At 38.8% G+C, this 18,163-nt stretch overlaps 1 protein-coding gene and 1 long non-coding RNA gene across 11 annotated transcripts; both read right to left on the bottom strand.

Annotated features, from left to right (window-relative positions):
- Nucleotides 1–7,658: 7,658 nt before the first annotated feature.
- On the bottom strand, nt 7,659–10,063 carry LOC133745785 (receptor-like protein 2). Its single transcript, XM_062173915.1, has one exon. It carries the CDS (start codon nt 10,056–10,058, stop codon nt 7,821–7,823), a length of 2,238 nt encoding a protein of 745 aa, XP_062029899.1. The 5' UTR covers nt 10,059–10,063; the 3' UTR covers nt 7,659–7,820.
- A 3,181-nt stretch (nt 10,064–13,244) lies between these two features.
- On the bottom strand, nt 13,245–17,990 carry LOC133706892 (uncharacterized). Of its 10 annotated transcripts, XR_009844786.1 has the most exons (5): nt 16,311–17,990; nt 15,946–15,991; nt 14,899–15,417; nt 13,823–13,959; nt 13,245–13,522 (listed from the first exon to the last, which is right to left on the bottom strand). It is a non-coding gene; the product is annotated as an uncharacterized LOC133706892 (long non-coding RNA). The 10 variants fall into 10 exon arrangements; XR_009844781.1 differs by having other exon boundaries at nt 15,946–17,990; XR_009844782.1 differs by having other exon boundaries at nt 14,899–15,991.
- Between the last annotated feature and the right edge of the window lie 173 nt (nt 17,991–18,163).

The raw sequence follows: 18,163 nt of genomic DNA, 5'->3' as shown, positions 1-18,163 counted from the left end.
TTTTCTTCTTCCCTCGACTGGTTCTTATCCGGCTCCACACTGACTTTACAGCGAGTGCAGCTAGACAGGTAATATTCATTTTCCTCTTTGGCTTCTCAGGAAGGGGTTTCAGTGACTGGGTTTATGTTTATAACAATGACGTTGATGGAGGCAGTAGAATCTCACCTCACACGTCAACTTGGCTTGGGTTTGAGGTTGGTTTGGTTGTAAAGGAGAAGCGAGGGGCCGTCGTTGGGTCATATCATGGTGCTACTAGTCACGGTGTGTTGGTGGTTGTTCAGATCGGATTGCTGGGGTCGCGGGTGGGAAGAGAGCTATTGTTGTATAGAGGTCGACCCATATCTGTAATGGATGAGACTGTGATTATGCTAGCTAGGGCGGGTAGTTGTCCTTACTTGTACGATGACGGTTGGGGTGCAAGGACTTTGGTGATGCGACAACGCAGTGTTGTAGTGGGGTAGGTGTCTATGGTATGAAGTAACCCTATTGTACTATGGGCTACATCTTGGGCTTGGGCTCTAATTAAGCTACTAATCCGTGACCACTTACCCAATTTTAACCTAGAAATTGCCCACTTACTCCACTAAGAGTTTTTTTAACCCCCTTTACCCAATTCAATATTAAATGACAATTTAATCCATCAATTTATTTAAAAATTACAGCTTCTCTCTCCCCTCTATCTCTCTCTGCAGACCGATCTCTCTCTCCCTCCCTCCCTCCACGCGTCTCTCTCTCTCTCTCATCTCTTTTCCGGTGAGGAACATCCCCATCGAGCAACTCACACTCACCATTCCGGTCAACTCACACTTATCCGTGATGACCGATAATTGAGGCGGTGGGGGCGGTGAATAGAAAAGTAAAGGTTTAAAAGGATTCGACCACTGGAGTGGGTGACCTGGCATCGAGCGGCGACCTCATTCCTTTGGTTTCTCTTAAGATTCAAAATGGGTCTGCTGAGATCCATCATCCGAGTGCGGTGCGGGACGACCTGCGATGATGATTGAGGCGGAGATGGGAGTAATTGTCGGTGTTGGTGTTGGTGGTAAGGGTCTTGGAGGGGATCAGGGTAATGAAGGGGGTGAGTTGGAGAGGGAGACAGGACCCGCCCCGGATTTCACCCTGAAATCCGAAGTGACCCTGCGGGGCCCACCTTAGAAGAAATTCTGCCAAAAATTTGGCGGAACTTCTCCTAAAATGGGCTACCCAAACCTGTAGAAAAACATTTACACTTCTCAATCAAATCATCCTTATGCTCCTGGAGCCACCCTGCTCCCCAAATCAACATCAATCTCCAATTCACAAAACACATATCTCAACTTGAAAACATAAATCCCATAGGTAATCAGAGCAATTCAAACAGGAAGGTATATGAGGAAAACCTAATTCAAAGGCAGATGCGGAAGCCATGCTGCTGACTATGCCTCAATTTCGTGTACGCCCGACCTCAACTAATTCGCCTGCAAACTGGGCATTTGAAACCGAAGGGCCCAGGGGAAAAGTATTGGAAACACGTTAGTGTGAGTGGACAAAAATAAACAATTCTAAACGAAAGAGATTTTATACTTTTCCCATTTATTTCCTTAAAAACTCTCGATGCATGCAATGATTTAGAAAACAAATCACGAGAAGCTCCGCTCAAGAAAAACCGACTAGCCCCGCTAGTCAGAAACAACTGAGAAAAAAGATCGAAACTCCAATACTCAACAGGATAAGACCAACCCCGCTGGTTACACGGAAATCAGACTAGGCCCCGCTAGTCGAGAAATGATAGGATATGGGGAAGAGATATCACCATACGGGAAATGGAGCCTCCCAGGCTCTACCTACCCTCAACTGCCACTCACACATAGATTGTGCGAGGAGGAGAACTAATAACCTCAACTTCCACTCACACATAGATTGTGCGAGGAGGAGACCAAATAACCTCGACTGCCACCCACGTGAGGAGGAGAATAAATCACCTCTACTGCCACTCACCAACACAAAGTAGGTGAGGAGGAGAACAAGCTACCTCAACTGCCACTCACCAACACAAAGTCAGTGAGGAGGAGACCTAATCACATAACCCGCGTATGGTGAGGAAAAATCATCGAAAACCAGTAAATCCATGTAGCTTCCCCACATTTCACACGAGATAGAAACCATGTATTCAACGACGTGACCCCGCACGCCAAGATTACTCTCAATCTCAAAATGGATAAGTGAGAAATAGGAATAAATCGACGGCGTGTCCCACACGCCAAAATATTCTCAAATCCGTAACCAAAACCGGAAATTAGTAAAAGCAAATCCCATTTCCAACAAAAATCTCTCAATATCTCCAAGAAACAAACCAAATCCAAAATCATTAATTAGGCACTCCCAATGCCAAAACTGAAAGTCGAAAAATAAATGAGAAAAATCCAACTCCATCGAAACTCATCTTGAAAATCTTCCAGGAGCTTAAATCGGCGATTAGAAATATACTTAATTCCGGAAATTACCTCAGAAATAAATAATTTGTCAAATAACATTATAAATCATAACCAACCTTTGAACTCATTATTGAAAGCAAAACCACGATATAAATCGAAATCAAATTCCGAAAATTAATTCATTTGCTCAAAATGTAATATGAATAAAACTAGAGCATTATTTAAGAAAATAAATGCATGCATCAATATTTAAAAATAAAAGTCCACTCACAGTACTATTCCGACGATCACGCATTCGTGTTCCGTCATCGAGCAATAGCTCGGTACGTCGTCCTGTACACAATTATATTCCGTGAATAATTATTCAATAATTTAATACAATTCCTAAAATCAACTCCTCATACTTTCACCTCCCAATTCTTCTCGGACTTAGCCCAAATTATACCACTAATACCAATTCGTTAATTTAAAGGTTCCAAGGCAGAACCGAGAGATATCCGACGGTCGGATTCTCGTAATTCGATAATCGAAACCTTAAATTTCAAAATCCATAAATAATTCTAAGTTTCTCCAAAAATTACCAAATTTCACATACAAGCTCTACACAATTAATAGGATTTAATGGGCTAAAAATTGGAATTAAATGTCAGCCCTACGCGCCACCACGCGCCACCCACAGTGGCGGCGAGTGGGGCCCACGCGCCGGCGGCCACCACCTCTGACGGCCGCCAAATTTGGACAGTAACTTCTACTCAACAAACCCAACCATTCATTCAACTACAACATCTCACAATTTTACCTTTAAATGATCGAATCGAACCGGTGAAGAAAACCCAGAATTCCAAGAACCCTAGAATTGGGTTTCGATCAATTCTCCCTCCACACTGCAAATCGGACTGCAAGACCTTAGGGGAAATGATCCTTGTCAAAAACCCGGCCTTCGATGTCCGTCTGGTGACCGGAGGTGGCCGGAATCGCCGGAAATCGGCGAAACTCCAAACTGTAGCCGGGAACGATATTGCCTCAATTCGAGGTTTCTGGGCCAAATCGCCACAACCCAAGGCCGGTAGGATGCAGGGAGGAAGGAGGCGCTCCTGTGGTGGCCGGTTGCTCGCCGGTTGATGGCCGGAAGGTGAGGAATCGGGGGAGAGGCCAAATGACAGAAAAGGAAAGAGAGAGAGTCGGGGGAGAGGAGAGAGAAATGGTGGGTTTCCGGTTTTGGAAACCTACCACAGTAAATTTCCCTTTTTATAAAAATTGTTACCATGAACAGTAACTTTTCCTTTTTCGCTTATAACTTTCGCATGCGAGCTCCGATTTTTACGTACCACATATGCACGCGCTCGGTTTAACGTCCTCCACGACTTTCAAGAAGGAAGTTTTCTCAAATTTTGGCCCGATCAAAAAGTCAACTTTTAGGGCCACTAAAATACAGAATTAGAGTAAAAAGTGAGAGTAGTTGTCATTTACCGTCCAAATGACTAGTAAATGGGTAAGTGAAAATACGGGATGTTACAGAGGGTCTTTGGGTGAAGCCAAATGGAGCGAGCGAAAGAAGGAGGAGAGGGGGGAGGGCCCAAATCAGTTTCTGGTTTTTTTTTTTTTTTTTTGCTACCCATTACATTTCCTGGCTACTGGGGGGGCAGTAGACACATTATTGGCCCCCAGTAGACTTTGATACGAGGGACAGGGATCACTATAGTGTGGTGTTTTGATAAGTTACATGTTGTTTTCTATGTATTAAAGTCAAATTATCTGTGAATCCTACAAAATGGTGCATTTTTGGTGGTCTATTGGGAGGCAGTAGAGACATTGGACTTTGTATTGGGGGGCAATAATATGATTATTGGGAGGCACTAATATGATTATTGGGAGCCAATAATATGATTATAAATTGATCAATTGTGCCTGTAGTGTATTCATTTTGGTTTTGGGATTTCATACAATTCACTAGACGGCAATAACATGATTATTGGAGGCAATAATATGATTTTTGAGAGGCAGTAATATGATTTTTTGGGGGCAATAATATGATTACTGGAGGGCAATAATATGGTTACTGGGTATTATTAGGGACCGTCGCCGGATTCCGGTCACCGGTCACCGGATTCCGGTCACTGGAGTCCGAGCCGGCCACTAGTCACCGGAGTCCGGTCACCGGAGTCGGCGGCCGGCCACTGGTCAACGAAGTCAGGCAAGGTGGAGGATGATTTCTCCCTCTAAGTGAGAAAGGAGAGGGCAAAAAAGTCCCAAAAATAAATAAAAAGAATAAAAAAAGAATTAATTGGGTAAAGGGGAAATAATCCCTTAGAGTGTTTTGGGTAAATGAGGTTAAAAAACTGTTAGTGGAGCAAGCGGGCAAAATTTAAGCTAAAATTGGATAAATGAGCATTTCCCCTTTAGTTTTTAACTAGATAGACCGTGAGTAGTAAGCAAATTGTCTGTGAACTACATCCAATTTTATTGGGTGAAAATGGACCTATAATTAAATACTTCAAAAAAAAAAATGTAAGGAGTAAAAAACATGGGTTTGCTTTTGGTATTTCAAATTACTTGGTGAGGGTCTATTGCTAAATTCCTCATCGTAACCTTAGGTAAGGGAGCTCTTTTAATGAGAACCACTAAAATAAAGATCAGTTAAGGACTTTCTAATCAACGATTTGAAAGACCCATTTTTCGATTACGTTACGGCAAATTAACTGTTAGATTTTTATGTATGCATGAGTACATCATTTCTATAAATTTTCTTTCAAATTGCTAATCGTTAAGTTACCAAACTAGATCAAATCAATGAACAAACTAAATCTTTCAAACATGAACCGTTCATGTTCATAACTAATAAATCACGATTATGAATGCCTTAAACGATTTTTAATTTGGTTGAAAAATTGCATAAATGATCTAAACATAAATATATAAACATCTAACGGTTGATTTGCGGAAATATGATTGAAAAGTGAGTCTCAGAAAAAAGTCCTCAACTAGTTCTCATTTTAGTAATCCTCATTAGAAAGGCTCCCCCTTAGGTAATTAAAAAACACATATATATAAGGGAAAATGCTCATTTACCCAATTTTAGCTTAAAATGTGCCCACTTGCCCGACTAAGAGTTTTTAAACCCCATTTACCCAAAACACTCTAAGGGATTATTTCCCCTTTACCCAATTAATTCTTTTTATTAATTTTTGGGACTTTTTTGCCCTCTCCTTCAATCTCTCTACTCTCAGTTTCTCTCTCTCTCTCTCTCTCTCTCCCCCTCACCGATTTCTCTCTCCTCCCCCCTCACCGATTTCTCTATCTCTCTCTCTCTCTCTCTCTCTCTCTCTCTCTCTCTCTCTCTCTCTCTCTCTCTCTCTCTCTCTCTCTCTCTCTCTCTCTCTCTCTCTCTCTCTCTCTCTCCAGAAGACGTCGGATCTCTCTCTCCCTCCCTCCATCCCTCCGGCAGGTCGCCCACGACGCCTGCTCTAGCCATCGCCGCGCCGAAACTCGTCGTCGTGCTCTCCGCTGCCAGGCTCGACGCCAAGCCGACGGTCCTCGTCGCTGAGAAGCTCGGCGAGGCCGGGGTTGACCTTCTGAAGGAATCAACGACGGACTGAAAATGGCTATCTGCTATTGTGCAGTCATAACCATAAAAGTTGTAACATTAGTGCCCCCCAGTAGACTTTGTATTGGGGGCCAATGATGACTGCTTTATTTATTGACGGACTGAAAACTGCTATTCCAAAGTAAATGTAGTGTTAAATTGCAGTAGTTGATAAATGAAAAAAATTGTGTTGTTTGTGTCAGTCTAGTGGGGGGCAGTAGACAGAATATTGACCCTCATAATGTGGGTTTTTAGACATTATCTGTTGTTTTGAGTGTGAATAACTTGTATAATCTGCGAAACATAGGAAGCGGTGTAATGTTTGATGGTCTATTGGGGGGTAGTAGACACATTAGTGCCACCCAATAATGTCTTTCTTAGGAGACAGTAATCATCTCTTGTTGATTTGTTTGTGATAAAGTGCAATACACTGTGAATCCTTGAAACTGGTGCAAGTTTTAATGGTTTAGTGGGGGGCAGTAGACACATTACTGCCCCCAAATAATGTCTTCATACGAAGTCAGAACCCTTCACTTAACTGCTGCAAGTTTTAATGGTTTAGTGGGGGGCAGTAGACACATTACTGCCCCCAAATAATGTCTTCATACGAAGTCAGAACCCTTCACAAAACTGGGGCAAGTTTTAATGGTTTAGTGGGGGGCAGTAATAATGGTTTAGTGGGGGGCAGTAGACACATTACTGCCCCCAAATAATGTCTTCGTGTTAAGTTTAGGGTTTAGGGCAGCGTTAGGGGCAGTAGACACATTGCCGATGAACTGCGACGAGGACGTTGGAGTGGCTGGATCGCCGATCAATCGAACGGCGACGAGAACGTTGGATCGCCGACTGGAGCTTCATCGTCGTGTTCAGATTTGGACTGCATCTCCGGCGCGGCGATCAGAGAGAGAGAGACAGACCGGAGGTGGAGATCATGGGGAGGAGAGAGAGAGAGAGAGAGAGAGAGAGAGAGAGAGAGAGAGTGGAGGTGGAGATCGGGGGGAGAGAGAGAGAGTTTGGGAAGGAGAGAGAGACTGATAAGAGATGGATGGGTTTTAATTTAATTAACAGGGGCTAAAATGTCAATAGATGTAAGATTGGGTAAATGGGATTAAAAAACTCTTGGTAGAGTAAGTGGGCATTTTTTGGGCTAAAAATGGGTAACTGGTCACAGCCCCTATATATAAACATGAATTCAAGCCGAGCCTTGTATCACAAGAATAGAAAGTTAACAAAATAAACAGTGAAAAAAAGAGTACAATACTCTAACCTTTCCAAGCCTCCTGTACGTGCAGATTGGCCATACACTATCTTGAGCAGTGCTTATAAATCTGAAATCTTCTCCTTGAGCTCCAGAGGGCTACAAACTCCCCAAAATCCAACTATATATGAACCCAAGAGCACACCAAATACAGGATACCATGAAATTTGATTTTGATCCCCATTCTCCTCATGGTGTTGGATACTGTCATTGACTATTAGGCACTTCTTTGGAAGTGGATCACCACAAAGTTTAGGATTCCCCCCAAATGCAGACACATTGAAGCTCTGGAGCTGGGTGCTAAACTACTAATTGGTATTGATCCTTCAAGATTATTGTGTGAGACATCAAAACATTTCAGGAAATTAAGGCATGCCAGTGATATTGGGACTTTTACAGAAAATTGATTCAGTAATCTTTTTACTGCATGTTTTGGCTTTTATTATAACTGGGAACATTATTTTATTACAAGACTAAAAGATTACGACTCGTAATTTACGAGTATGGAAAGAACAAATAAAAAGAAATTAGTACAATAGTCTAGCTTCTAAGTCGTCCCCACAAGTCAGTCACGTATGCAATTATCATCACATGCATAGAGCCTAACTTGAGCTCTGTCTAGGAATTGAAAATATGCATATCTCCAGTTTTGTTTAAGCACCAAAGGCCCAAACACTCCCCAAAATCCTACAATGAACCCAAGAGCAACGAAAATATGAAGCCATGGAATTTGACTTTCATCATCATTCCCCACATCATCTCGGCTGTTCCTGCTATTAGCATCCTTGTCTTCGATCAGTAGGCACTTTTTTGGAAGTGGAGCACCACAAAGATTTGTATTCCCCTCAAATGCAGAAGCATTGAAGCTTTGGAGCTGGGTGCTTGCTGGTATTGAACCTTCCAGATTATTGTATGACACATTAAAAAAGTTCAAGAAAGTAAGCCTTGTAAATGATAATGGGATTTTTCCGGACAAATTATTCATGGAGAGATCCAAGCGCTCCAAGCTCTTCAGATTAGATACTTGGTCTGGAATGTTGCCTGACAAGTTATTGTTGCTAAGATCCAAGCGATGGAGATGCTGTAATTGACCAATCTCAACAGGTATGCTCCCACTAATGGTATTATTGTTTATGCATATTGCTATAGGAAAGTAAGACCATTTGTATTGTAAAACTGATGCACCTTGGTTCACGTAGACAGGTAACTCAAGTTCATCACCGTCTACTTGATCTTCAGTTCCTTTCGATACCAACATTGGCAATCTACAAAGTTCCTTGGGAAACTCACCCGAGAGTAGGTTGGATGACAAGTCGATAGTATAAAGCCTTGAAAGATTCCCTAACCAACTAGGAATTGACCCTGTGATTCTATTGTTGCTGAGATGCAAGACCTCTAGCTTTCCAAGCTTAGATAGATATGTAGGTATATGACCAATGAGCTCACAGTATTCAAGAGCTAAAAATCGAAGGTTTTGGAATCCATCAAAATCAACCATGTCAAGATCGGGCATTTCCTCGCCTACAAAGCTAGCTGGAAACGCAAGGAATACTAGGCTTTTGCAATACATCAATATCTTCATTGCCCCTGTGATATTGGTCAATCTATTATAACCAAGCGACAAGAATGACAATGATGTCAACGATAGAATATCAGGATGTATTTCTCCCTCTAGCTTGTTATGGCTTATCCGAATTGCTTTTAGGGACTTGCATGAGTAAAGGCTTCTTGGAATGGTACCGGTGAGGTAATTTCCCACTAGATCTAGTTTAGTAAGCTGATTAAGTTTGGAGAAGTTAAGCACTGAAATATTTCCTTCCAAATTGTTGTATCCCAGATTCAATTCTATCAGGTTGGTGCAATTCATCAAATGTAAGGGCAAAGAACCTTTTAGATTGTTGAAATGAAGTAGCAAGAGTTTCAATTTGGAGAGCTTAGCAATACTAATAGGGAGCATGCCACTGAATCCATTAGAGTTGAGGTCAAGGGTTTTGAGAGTTGCAAGGTTGACAATTCTTTCACTAATGTCTCCATATAGTGAATTTTGAGGTAACGAAATTTCTTCAAGCTTGGTAGCATTATAAATATCAATTGGGAGTATTCCTGAGAGGTTATTGTGAGCAGCACGAAAAATCTGAAGTTTCGAACACTTTCCTAACTCACCAGAAATACTACCATTGAAATTATTGAAGGAAAAGTCCAATATATGTATCAAGGGAATTGAATGAAGACAAATAGAGGATGGGATAGAACCTGAGAAGGTGTTGTTACTGACATTAAAACTGGTCAAATTCCAAGCTTGTTGGAAGAATGAAGACGGAATTGAACCATTGAAGTGGTTGCTGGACAAATCCAGTCTCCGCATATTACCGGACGGTAGAGAAAATGGTAGTTCTCCAAAAAGAAAGTTATAGCTCAAATCTAGGATTTCAAGACGACTCAAAGATGAGAAGAATCCAATTTGATCCAGTGAACCATAAAGTGAATTGTGGGAGAGATTGAGGAGTGTGAGATGTGTGAGATTTCCAAGTGATGATGAGAGAAAAAAACCTCCTTCGAGTTTCAGCCCTTTCGAGGGAAGCGATATATGTTTAACTCGACCAGCTGTATCGCAAGTGATCCCTTCCCATTTGCAGCAATCATTGGAGGACCAATAAGGTGGCATATTAAAAGAGGACCAAAGAGAGGCTTGATCTATTTTGTTGCATGTAGGGGTTGCAGAAATGAGAGTACTTGAGATAAAGAAAATGAAGAGGATGAAATTGGGAGACAGATGATTAGTCTGCTCTACCATGGTTCTCATATTGGTTTGTGTAAGATTGCTTTGATTAGTTCGTGTATATATAGTCAGACTTGGTTTGGACCAATAGAGAACTAGTAAAACAAAGCGGAATATATATATATATATATATATATATATATATATATATATATATATATATATACAGATCCTATCCAGAGCGGAGCTCCGCTTTGAAATTAACGTGTGAAGTTCGAGTTTTTGGTCACTTTTCGGTCGCACATCCACATCTCGACCGTTCAGTTTTTAGGTACTAGTGTATAGATCATCTCTGCAAATTTTCAGCCTAAACTCTAACCTCACACTTTAATTTCAGAGCGAGGCCCCGCTCTGGATAAATATTACACACACAAGATATCCTAATCATTATAGATATCTTCCATGATATCATAATCATTGTTCGATAATCTTTCCTTGTAAGAATCAGATTATCTGTTTGTAATCCTCTATATAAAGAGGCCCGTATTATTAATGGAATACACAATTCATTCTCCCAAAACTCTCTGTTGTTCTCTCTGCATCCATTTTCCTAAAATAGATATTTAATTTTAAAATATTTTTTCATTTCAACTTTATCTTTGTGTTTGTAATACAAAGTTATAAACATGCAAATTATACTTTTTTTTTTTTGAATCAATCGATAAATGATTGTCATTATAAATCTCAGTCCAGAATGACCATTACATACCCCTCCGCTACCATTTGCAGATAGACAAGAGGTTGTGGAGGTACCACATGGTACATATATAGGGACTAGACCATTCATTATACAACCAGTGCTCACTTAAGAAAGCAAGCCTATTACTACGATAACCTAGGACATAGTAATAGACCGAGTAAAACTATACTCATTAGTGCCTGAAAGAAAAACTAACAAGCATAGTCCCTAGAAAAGGATTATTAAAAGCAAAACTACTAACATGCAAATTATACTTGCTGAAAGTAAAGGCATATATAGAAATTTCAAGCACCTTATTGTTGATTTGTATCAATTTCTACATAGACTTTGAAATTAGGAGTACTCCAAGAACATCGAGTCCAGACAACTGAGGATTGCATTTACAGAAATTAGCCCTCTATATTAATGGTGTTTGAATTATTCTCTACATCGACGTCTTTGACTACTTTTAGTGTGTGAAGATCATTCATTGCAGGGGCGACTATATTGCCCTTTCTACCAGGATGATACTGCCAGTCAAAAATGGATCGTTCTTTCCAATTTGGTTTTCATTCTCAAGAGAGTGTTCAGTGCACCGATGTGCACTTGGACCAATAGAAATAAACAGTTGGATAATATCAAATATTCTTTTTGTTAGTAAAGAAAATATTGCTTATAAATATCAACTGTCAAAATCTCCTGGATCTGCTAGTTCACTTGCATTGCTAGTGCATAATTTTTTTTTTCTTCTTTCTCTTTTATTTTGTGTGGTTTTGAGTTATTGTTCACAGATTTTGCCAGTCTAACCACGTCTTATTGATATGACTTCTTTGTCCCTCCTTCCTACTTGAATGGAATCTTCTAGGTTCTACACTATAACCTTTGACGATCACTCCTTGTCCTCACTTTTAGAATTAGACCTGTAAATGGACTGGATTTTGATCCAGACCCGCTCCAGATCTGTGGCTATTGGACGGGTTTGGATCGAAAATTTTGATCCGTTGATCCGTTAATGATCCGAATCCGTTAACCCGTTTATTTAACTAATCAAATACGGATTTAAGTCGATCCGATCCGTTTTCGCAATAATAAAATATTATTTTTTATTAACATATTATTATTTTTATAAAATATAAAATATTAAGAATTTTTAATACAATTTTTTTGCAGAAATTTAAGGGACAGTCCATCACCCATGATTCCAAGAAGCATTAAGAATTTTGATGATGTAACTCTACTTTTGGTGATACTCTTCATGTTGTTTTAATATTTTATTAATATCTTATGAAGTATCATGATATAAATTTAATATTACTATTTAAAATTTTAAAATATTTGAAATTATAAACGGGTCGGATTAGCGGATCAAGTATCCGTTAATCCAGCCTATACAGATTTGGATCGAACTATCAATGATCCGCTGGGTTAACGGAGCGGGTTTGGATTGAATTTTTTTTTAAGTAAACGGATTTGGATTTAGGTCGATCCGATCTAAATCCGGTCCATTTACACCTATTTAGAATTCTTCATATAAATCAAATTTTAAATCCTAGTGTATGTATTGATCTGGTCAAGCAATGAGAATACGTACAGCAAGAGCCATATTAATCTTGTCATTGGTCTATGCCGCTTGTCAACACACATGCACAGTCTTTTAGACTAAAGAGCTAGAAAACAAGGGAAAATTCCACAAATGGTCACTCAACTATGACTCATTCAACACTTTGGTCACTCAAGTTTCAAATATATCACTTTGGTCACTCAACTATTACACTGTCAATCACTTTTGTCAATTTGTTAATTTTTTTCATTAAAAAAAAATTATTTGCCACAATATTAATGATATTTTCATCCAACCAATTGTGAAAAATTGAGAAATATGTATTAGAATGATTGGGAGAAGTGATTAAAGTGAGAAAAAAATACTCATTGGGTGACTAAAGTAATTGACTGTGTTATTGTTAAGTGACCAAAGTGATATATTTGAAACTTGAGTGATCAAAATGTCAAATGAGTCATAATTGAGTGACCATTTGTGGAATTATCTCAGAAAACAAAGTAAAGAAGCTACATATGAATGACAAATAGTCATTATCCCGCGCGTGGCTGCGGGTGTGTTTTCTGCTTGAATTTTAGCAGTTACTAGTCCAGACTGACCGCTTTGCTTGCTTAAAAGTCGAGCAGATAGATTTGGACTTTAATTGGATCATTAATAACAATAAAGACATGCAACCAGAATTTTATTATCTTTGCGACTTGCAGAGCAGGCAAGAACCATCAAGTCATTAACAGGGTCTCCTAGGTCTTCTTGGTTGTTGTGGTCTGTGTGGTTGGACGTGCGTGGTTTAGCTTTCATCTTGTGATAAACATGTAGTCTAGTTATTCAGCAAGTGGTGTAGCGTTTTGTGTTGACTACTCTTGAACTTCATTACATTTTGATGAAGACATGCATATAGATATATACCAGTGTAAAGGCCCGTGCGATGCTGCGGGTTTCTTTGCTTCCTAAATTTTATTAGTAATAAATTGCAGACTGGAATCACTGGATATGTCATATAACTAAAACTGTTATTAAGTCCAGCAAAAAATTTTAAATGATCCAAGCTAATACTTGCCCTGTAAACTGCAACATCTAGCCAGCTGAGCTTTTTGTCTTCAAATTCTACAGAAACATAATTATCTTCTAGTTGCCACCGTCATCTTGGCTGGCAGTCCTAAGCTTCTGGGTTCACTCGAAATACTTCAAAAAGAACACGGACTCGCATACCAGAACATAAATATTGTCCCAAACAATGCCTATAATACACACCTGCCCCAAAAAAACAAAAACAAAAAATGAAGCTCATTTGGTTTCCAAGTCACCAAGAAACCCTTAGATTGTATGATTTAAATAATAATAGAAAAAGATAGTTATGTATTTCCAATGAATCTATGATCTGATTTGGAAGGTGATGACATCTAAGAGTTAATTGATGAGCAGGAGATAGGCAGATGGTAATCATACATAAATAAGTTCACTGAGCAAAAAATTTAAGTTTACTTAGCTTACCCTAATAAATTAAATTATAATATTCAAGGAAGCCTGGCAAATCAGTTTTGATTGTTTTACCTCAGCAAACCACAATTCAGGAAAGTCAGTGCTAGGTTTCACACGAATCTCTCCTTGAAGCTCACGGACATGGGCAACATAACCAACACTAACGAACCCTGACTCCGCCTCAACTGTCTCAACGATCCCTTCAGTAGCTAAAGTGGCACGATAGACGTACAGTCAAATAAATTTACTGTATAATAATAGAGCTTCCATAGACCTTGCATGAACTATTGATTATTCATGTATCACATATACTTGTTTTTATAGTATTTCCATCAACATAGTAAACAATAGAACAACCCTATTGATGATACAAAGCCACAGTCAATGAAAGTAAGGTATTAAAATTTCATACAACATCACAAAACCTTTTCTTATATGGATAAACTCATTCAGGTATATTTATGTGAACTTCGACAGAACATATTAATTTAGAGAAGTGATTTATCTTTTTAGTTTCTAAAGCTATTAAAAACCAATACCATAGTCCATCAAATTAAAACACTGAACTTTCGTACAGCACCAGAGACAAAAACATTTCTTATGGATAGTGATAAACTCATAGAATATTCCCTGGGGAAAAAGGATACAAATCATATATAAATAACTAAAATTTTGGTTGCACGGAGACATCCAACCACCAGTTATAGAGCCAATTCCAACTACTATTCATGGCTATACCATGCTACAGAGAGAGAGAGAGAGAGAGAGAGAGAGAGATTTTTCTTTTGTTCTGTTTCTTCCTCTGAATTTCTTTTTCTTTCCCTTTCTCCCCTGTTCTCTTCTCCCTCATTTTTTTTCTCGTCTTCTCTTTCTTTCTCTGTCGGCAGAACCCAAATGGTTTTACCCTCTGAAAACCCAAAAGTCACTATTATGAAAACTATAATAGGAAATCAATGATACACAATTGCACTGAATCAAATATGCTTAAACTTGTTGTGCTAGATAACCCGACTGAATAAAATTAGCAGAAATCAAAGAACAAAAGCAAAAGTACCCAATTGAAATCAAGACTAAAACATTAGTGTAGAATCCGATCCAAATTACCGAACCCATCAACTAAATGAGAAAAACTAATGAAATCTACTTACATGAGACTTGTCCTTTCGACTTGAACAGCGATCGCAAGCCTGAAGAGTGAAGCAGTGATGGATGAAAATCGAAGAAGAATGAAGCGGCGGCACTTCGAAGCGGTGCAATATGGATAAATGAGATAGTCAGGGGCACAACAGCAAAAGAGACCACAGAGGAGGAGCAAAATGGTCCGATCACTTAGCTCTGTTACTGTTCATCCACCCCTAGAGCTTTAGTATAGAGCATAATATGTGTAAGTCTAAATCAGATAGCAATTACAAACACGGGATATCATATAAGTGTATAACTATAGAATAAAAGTTTCTCCGTTTAAAACTTCTAAATCTTAAAAAAGAAATAATTGGTTATAGCCTTATCTGCTTTGGACCCTTTTTTGAACTTTTGTACAGCACCATGATCTTCTTACAGCCCGGATAAACTCCATTTTTTTTTATAGCCTTGGTCTTGCTGGTCTTGTGCCAACGAACAGCCTGTGCAGCCAAGCCACGCTCTTTGTCAATCTTGCGACGCTTCCACTGACCAGTAGAATATGCAAATTAGTCCATTCTTTTTGAGGAAAAATGACTTAATTTAGTATTGACAAACATCTACAACTGATATAACTACAAAAATAACGCTTAACATGCAAGAATGTTATCAGCAAAGCTAAATAGGAACCATGTGTTTCCTGACTTCTTCCATTTCTCTGTCCTCAAAAACCTCAGGTTATTTCACACTTGACAAACCTATGCCATATATAAGAATTGATCAAAAGTTTCTATAATCTTGCTAAGCTAAAACCTTAGATTCAACAACAAATAAATTTTACGATCAATATCATTTTTGACTCCCATTTATAATAATTCAATCAAGCTAACAATCTGAACTCCATTTCTTCTCTGTTTCTTTTCTATGCCTCCCTCAATTGTTCTATTTCTTCTTCTTTACCCTAAACCCTAAACCCTAAACTCTATATAAACATAAGCATATGTCTACGGAAAAACAAATCCAGATACAACCAAACAGCAGTAATCATGGCTAAACGTACTAATAGGAGACCTTACATTCTTTCTATGACAGAGCTGGTGGCCATTGACAGAGCTGGAAATTCTAGGCACAAAGCAAGGAAGCAAAGGCTGTTCTTTAGACAACCGTGATTGTCTTGGAAACAAACGAATATACAGACATAAAATTGAACCAGTTTCAGAAATTAAAACAGGGCCGTTGGATTGACAAAGGTAGGGATTTGAGACCGTAGAAACACAAAATCGGTATCTTTCATTTCTCAGACCGACATAAAATTGAACCAACACAATTCGGGAGAAATGAAATATCGGTTCAATTTTATCTTTCTCGAATTATCTAAAAAAGATCGGGATCTTTTCAGAAATTAACACATGGAAAGATAATTCAGGAAAGGGTGTCTGACCTGGAGCTCTCCTACTTCTCTCAGCGCAATTCTAGAAGATGTTAAACCAATGCACTCCTACTTCTCTGGCCATAATGATCTGTTTCCTCAATGAAACCATTACTATCACACAATTCTAAACCCCTGATAGCATGATGACATCCTTATCAAAACCACAGATAGCCCTATGGCGAAAATAATCTTATAATTTCAATTATTAATCAAAATTGAAAACCCAGTACTGGAAACTTTTGAAACGCAATGCACCCAATTGTATTCCACTCCTTCATCAGTGAACATCCTCACTTGCAACAAGCATTTTAAAGAGCAGATGATTAGAGTTCTAAGAGGCATGTCAATAAGAAATGAAAGTAGACTTGTGGCAATGGTTACCTTAATTTTTTTTTGTCAGGCAAGTCCACTGGTAAACTGCCCCAAATGAATTTACTGTAGCCACCAATATGATCCCAGTCTTTACGATAGGCATGTCATACCAGAGGCCTATCAAGCAATTCAGAAAGGCATACATGTAAGGCAATCCTGAGAATTGTTCCGTGGACTTGTTTCGGATGATTCTCTTAAATGTTGGTCCGGAAAACATAAAAAAAGATTCTTAAATCAACGGCGAGGTGAAAAGTTTCTGAAGTGTTCATTTTTCTTATAAACTCCATAAAAAACTTATACTGGTGAGACAAAAAACACAAATGCAAAGACATTACCTGCAGTGGACATAAGGGTATAAGAATTTGTGAATAGGCATATTGATAAGATAAGGTAAAACTATAACCACTTAGTATATAGCATATCAATATAGATACATGATCAAATTATGAGTAATATAATATCAAGGAAATATTCAGAATTTCAGATGTGGATTTCATTAAAAAGAAGAAATATTGAGTCTGGTTTCTGTCAGAAGTGGATTAATCAAAGTCATTGTTAATGAAATTAAGGTAAAGTAAGAAACAATGATGAAATTCATCAGAAGAAGAATTATGGGTAACTGGAAAAAGATGTCTGGGTACAAGCATAATCATACAACTCCACACCTAAGCTGATTCTTAAATGGACAAAGATATGAATTTTCGTCTCAATTAACAATCAAAAGCTCTCAATTTCAAGGAAAGTTCCTGACCCGGAAGAGCATATTCCTAGTTCGTTCAAAAGGATTCAAGACCCAGAAACCGGAAGAGTCAAGCATATAACCAAATATCAACAATGGAAGATGCATAATCAATCAGAACAGTGTCCAATTAAGAAAGAGTACCAGCAATTTCAACTGCAACCTAAATACACAGACGACAACTCACTCCATTGGCAACATGATCCCTCAAATATCAAAGCCACTGATAGTTTTGATCAGCTTTCAATTCTTGATCAAAATTGAAAACCCAGTACTGGAATGATGTTGGGTGATAATAAAGCTTGTCATCGAAGGAGGATCCCTTTCGCCAGTTGCAACCTGATCTTTTGGGTATGAGTATGACATCAGACTCTTCTTCTCTTCACTCTCTCTGGAGCCAACAACCCAGAAGCGACAAGAAAAAGATCAGGCGGTAGACGGTGAAGAGATTTGAGAGTTCAGAGAGAGAGCGCGCTATATCCGACGGAAGCTGAAGAGAGTTTTTATACCTTAGGGAGGAAAAAAACGCAAAATCGTCATTTCACAGTACTGGCTCCGCTACACGGCTAACAGTACCAATCCACCAACTTTAGTATATAGTATAATAACTAGAAAAAGCGTCTGCGCGTTCCCGCCGGTTTTATTATCAATCCATCTATTTGTAGTAATGTACTCTATAGATAAATAATAATTTAGTTTACTCACTCTTAAAAATAATTGGAATTGTTTTTTTTTGAAAGGGGTTTGGAAC

This window comes from Rosa rugosa, chromosome 4 (assembly GCF_958449725.1).
Source record: "Rosa rugosa chromosome 4, drRosRugo1.1, whole genome shotgun sequence".
NCBI classification, from domain to species: Eukaryota; Viridiplantae; Streptophyta; class Magnoliopsida; order Rosales; family Rosaceae; genus Rosa; species Rosa rugosa.
This window is presented reverse-complemented; position numbering and strand designations above follow the sequence as displayed.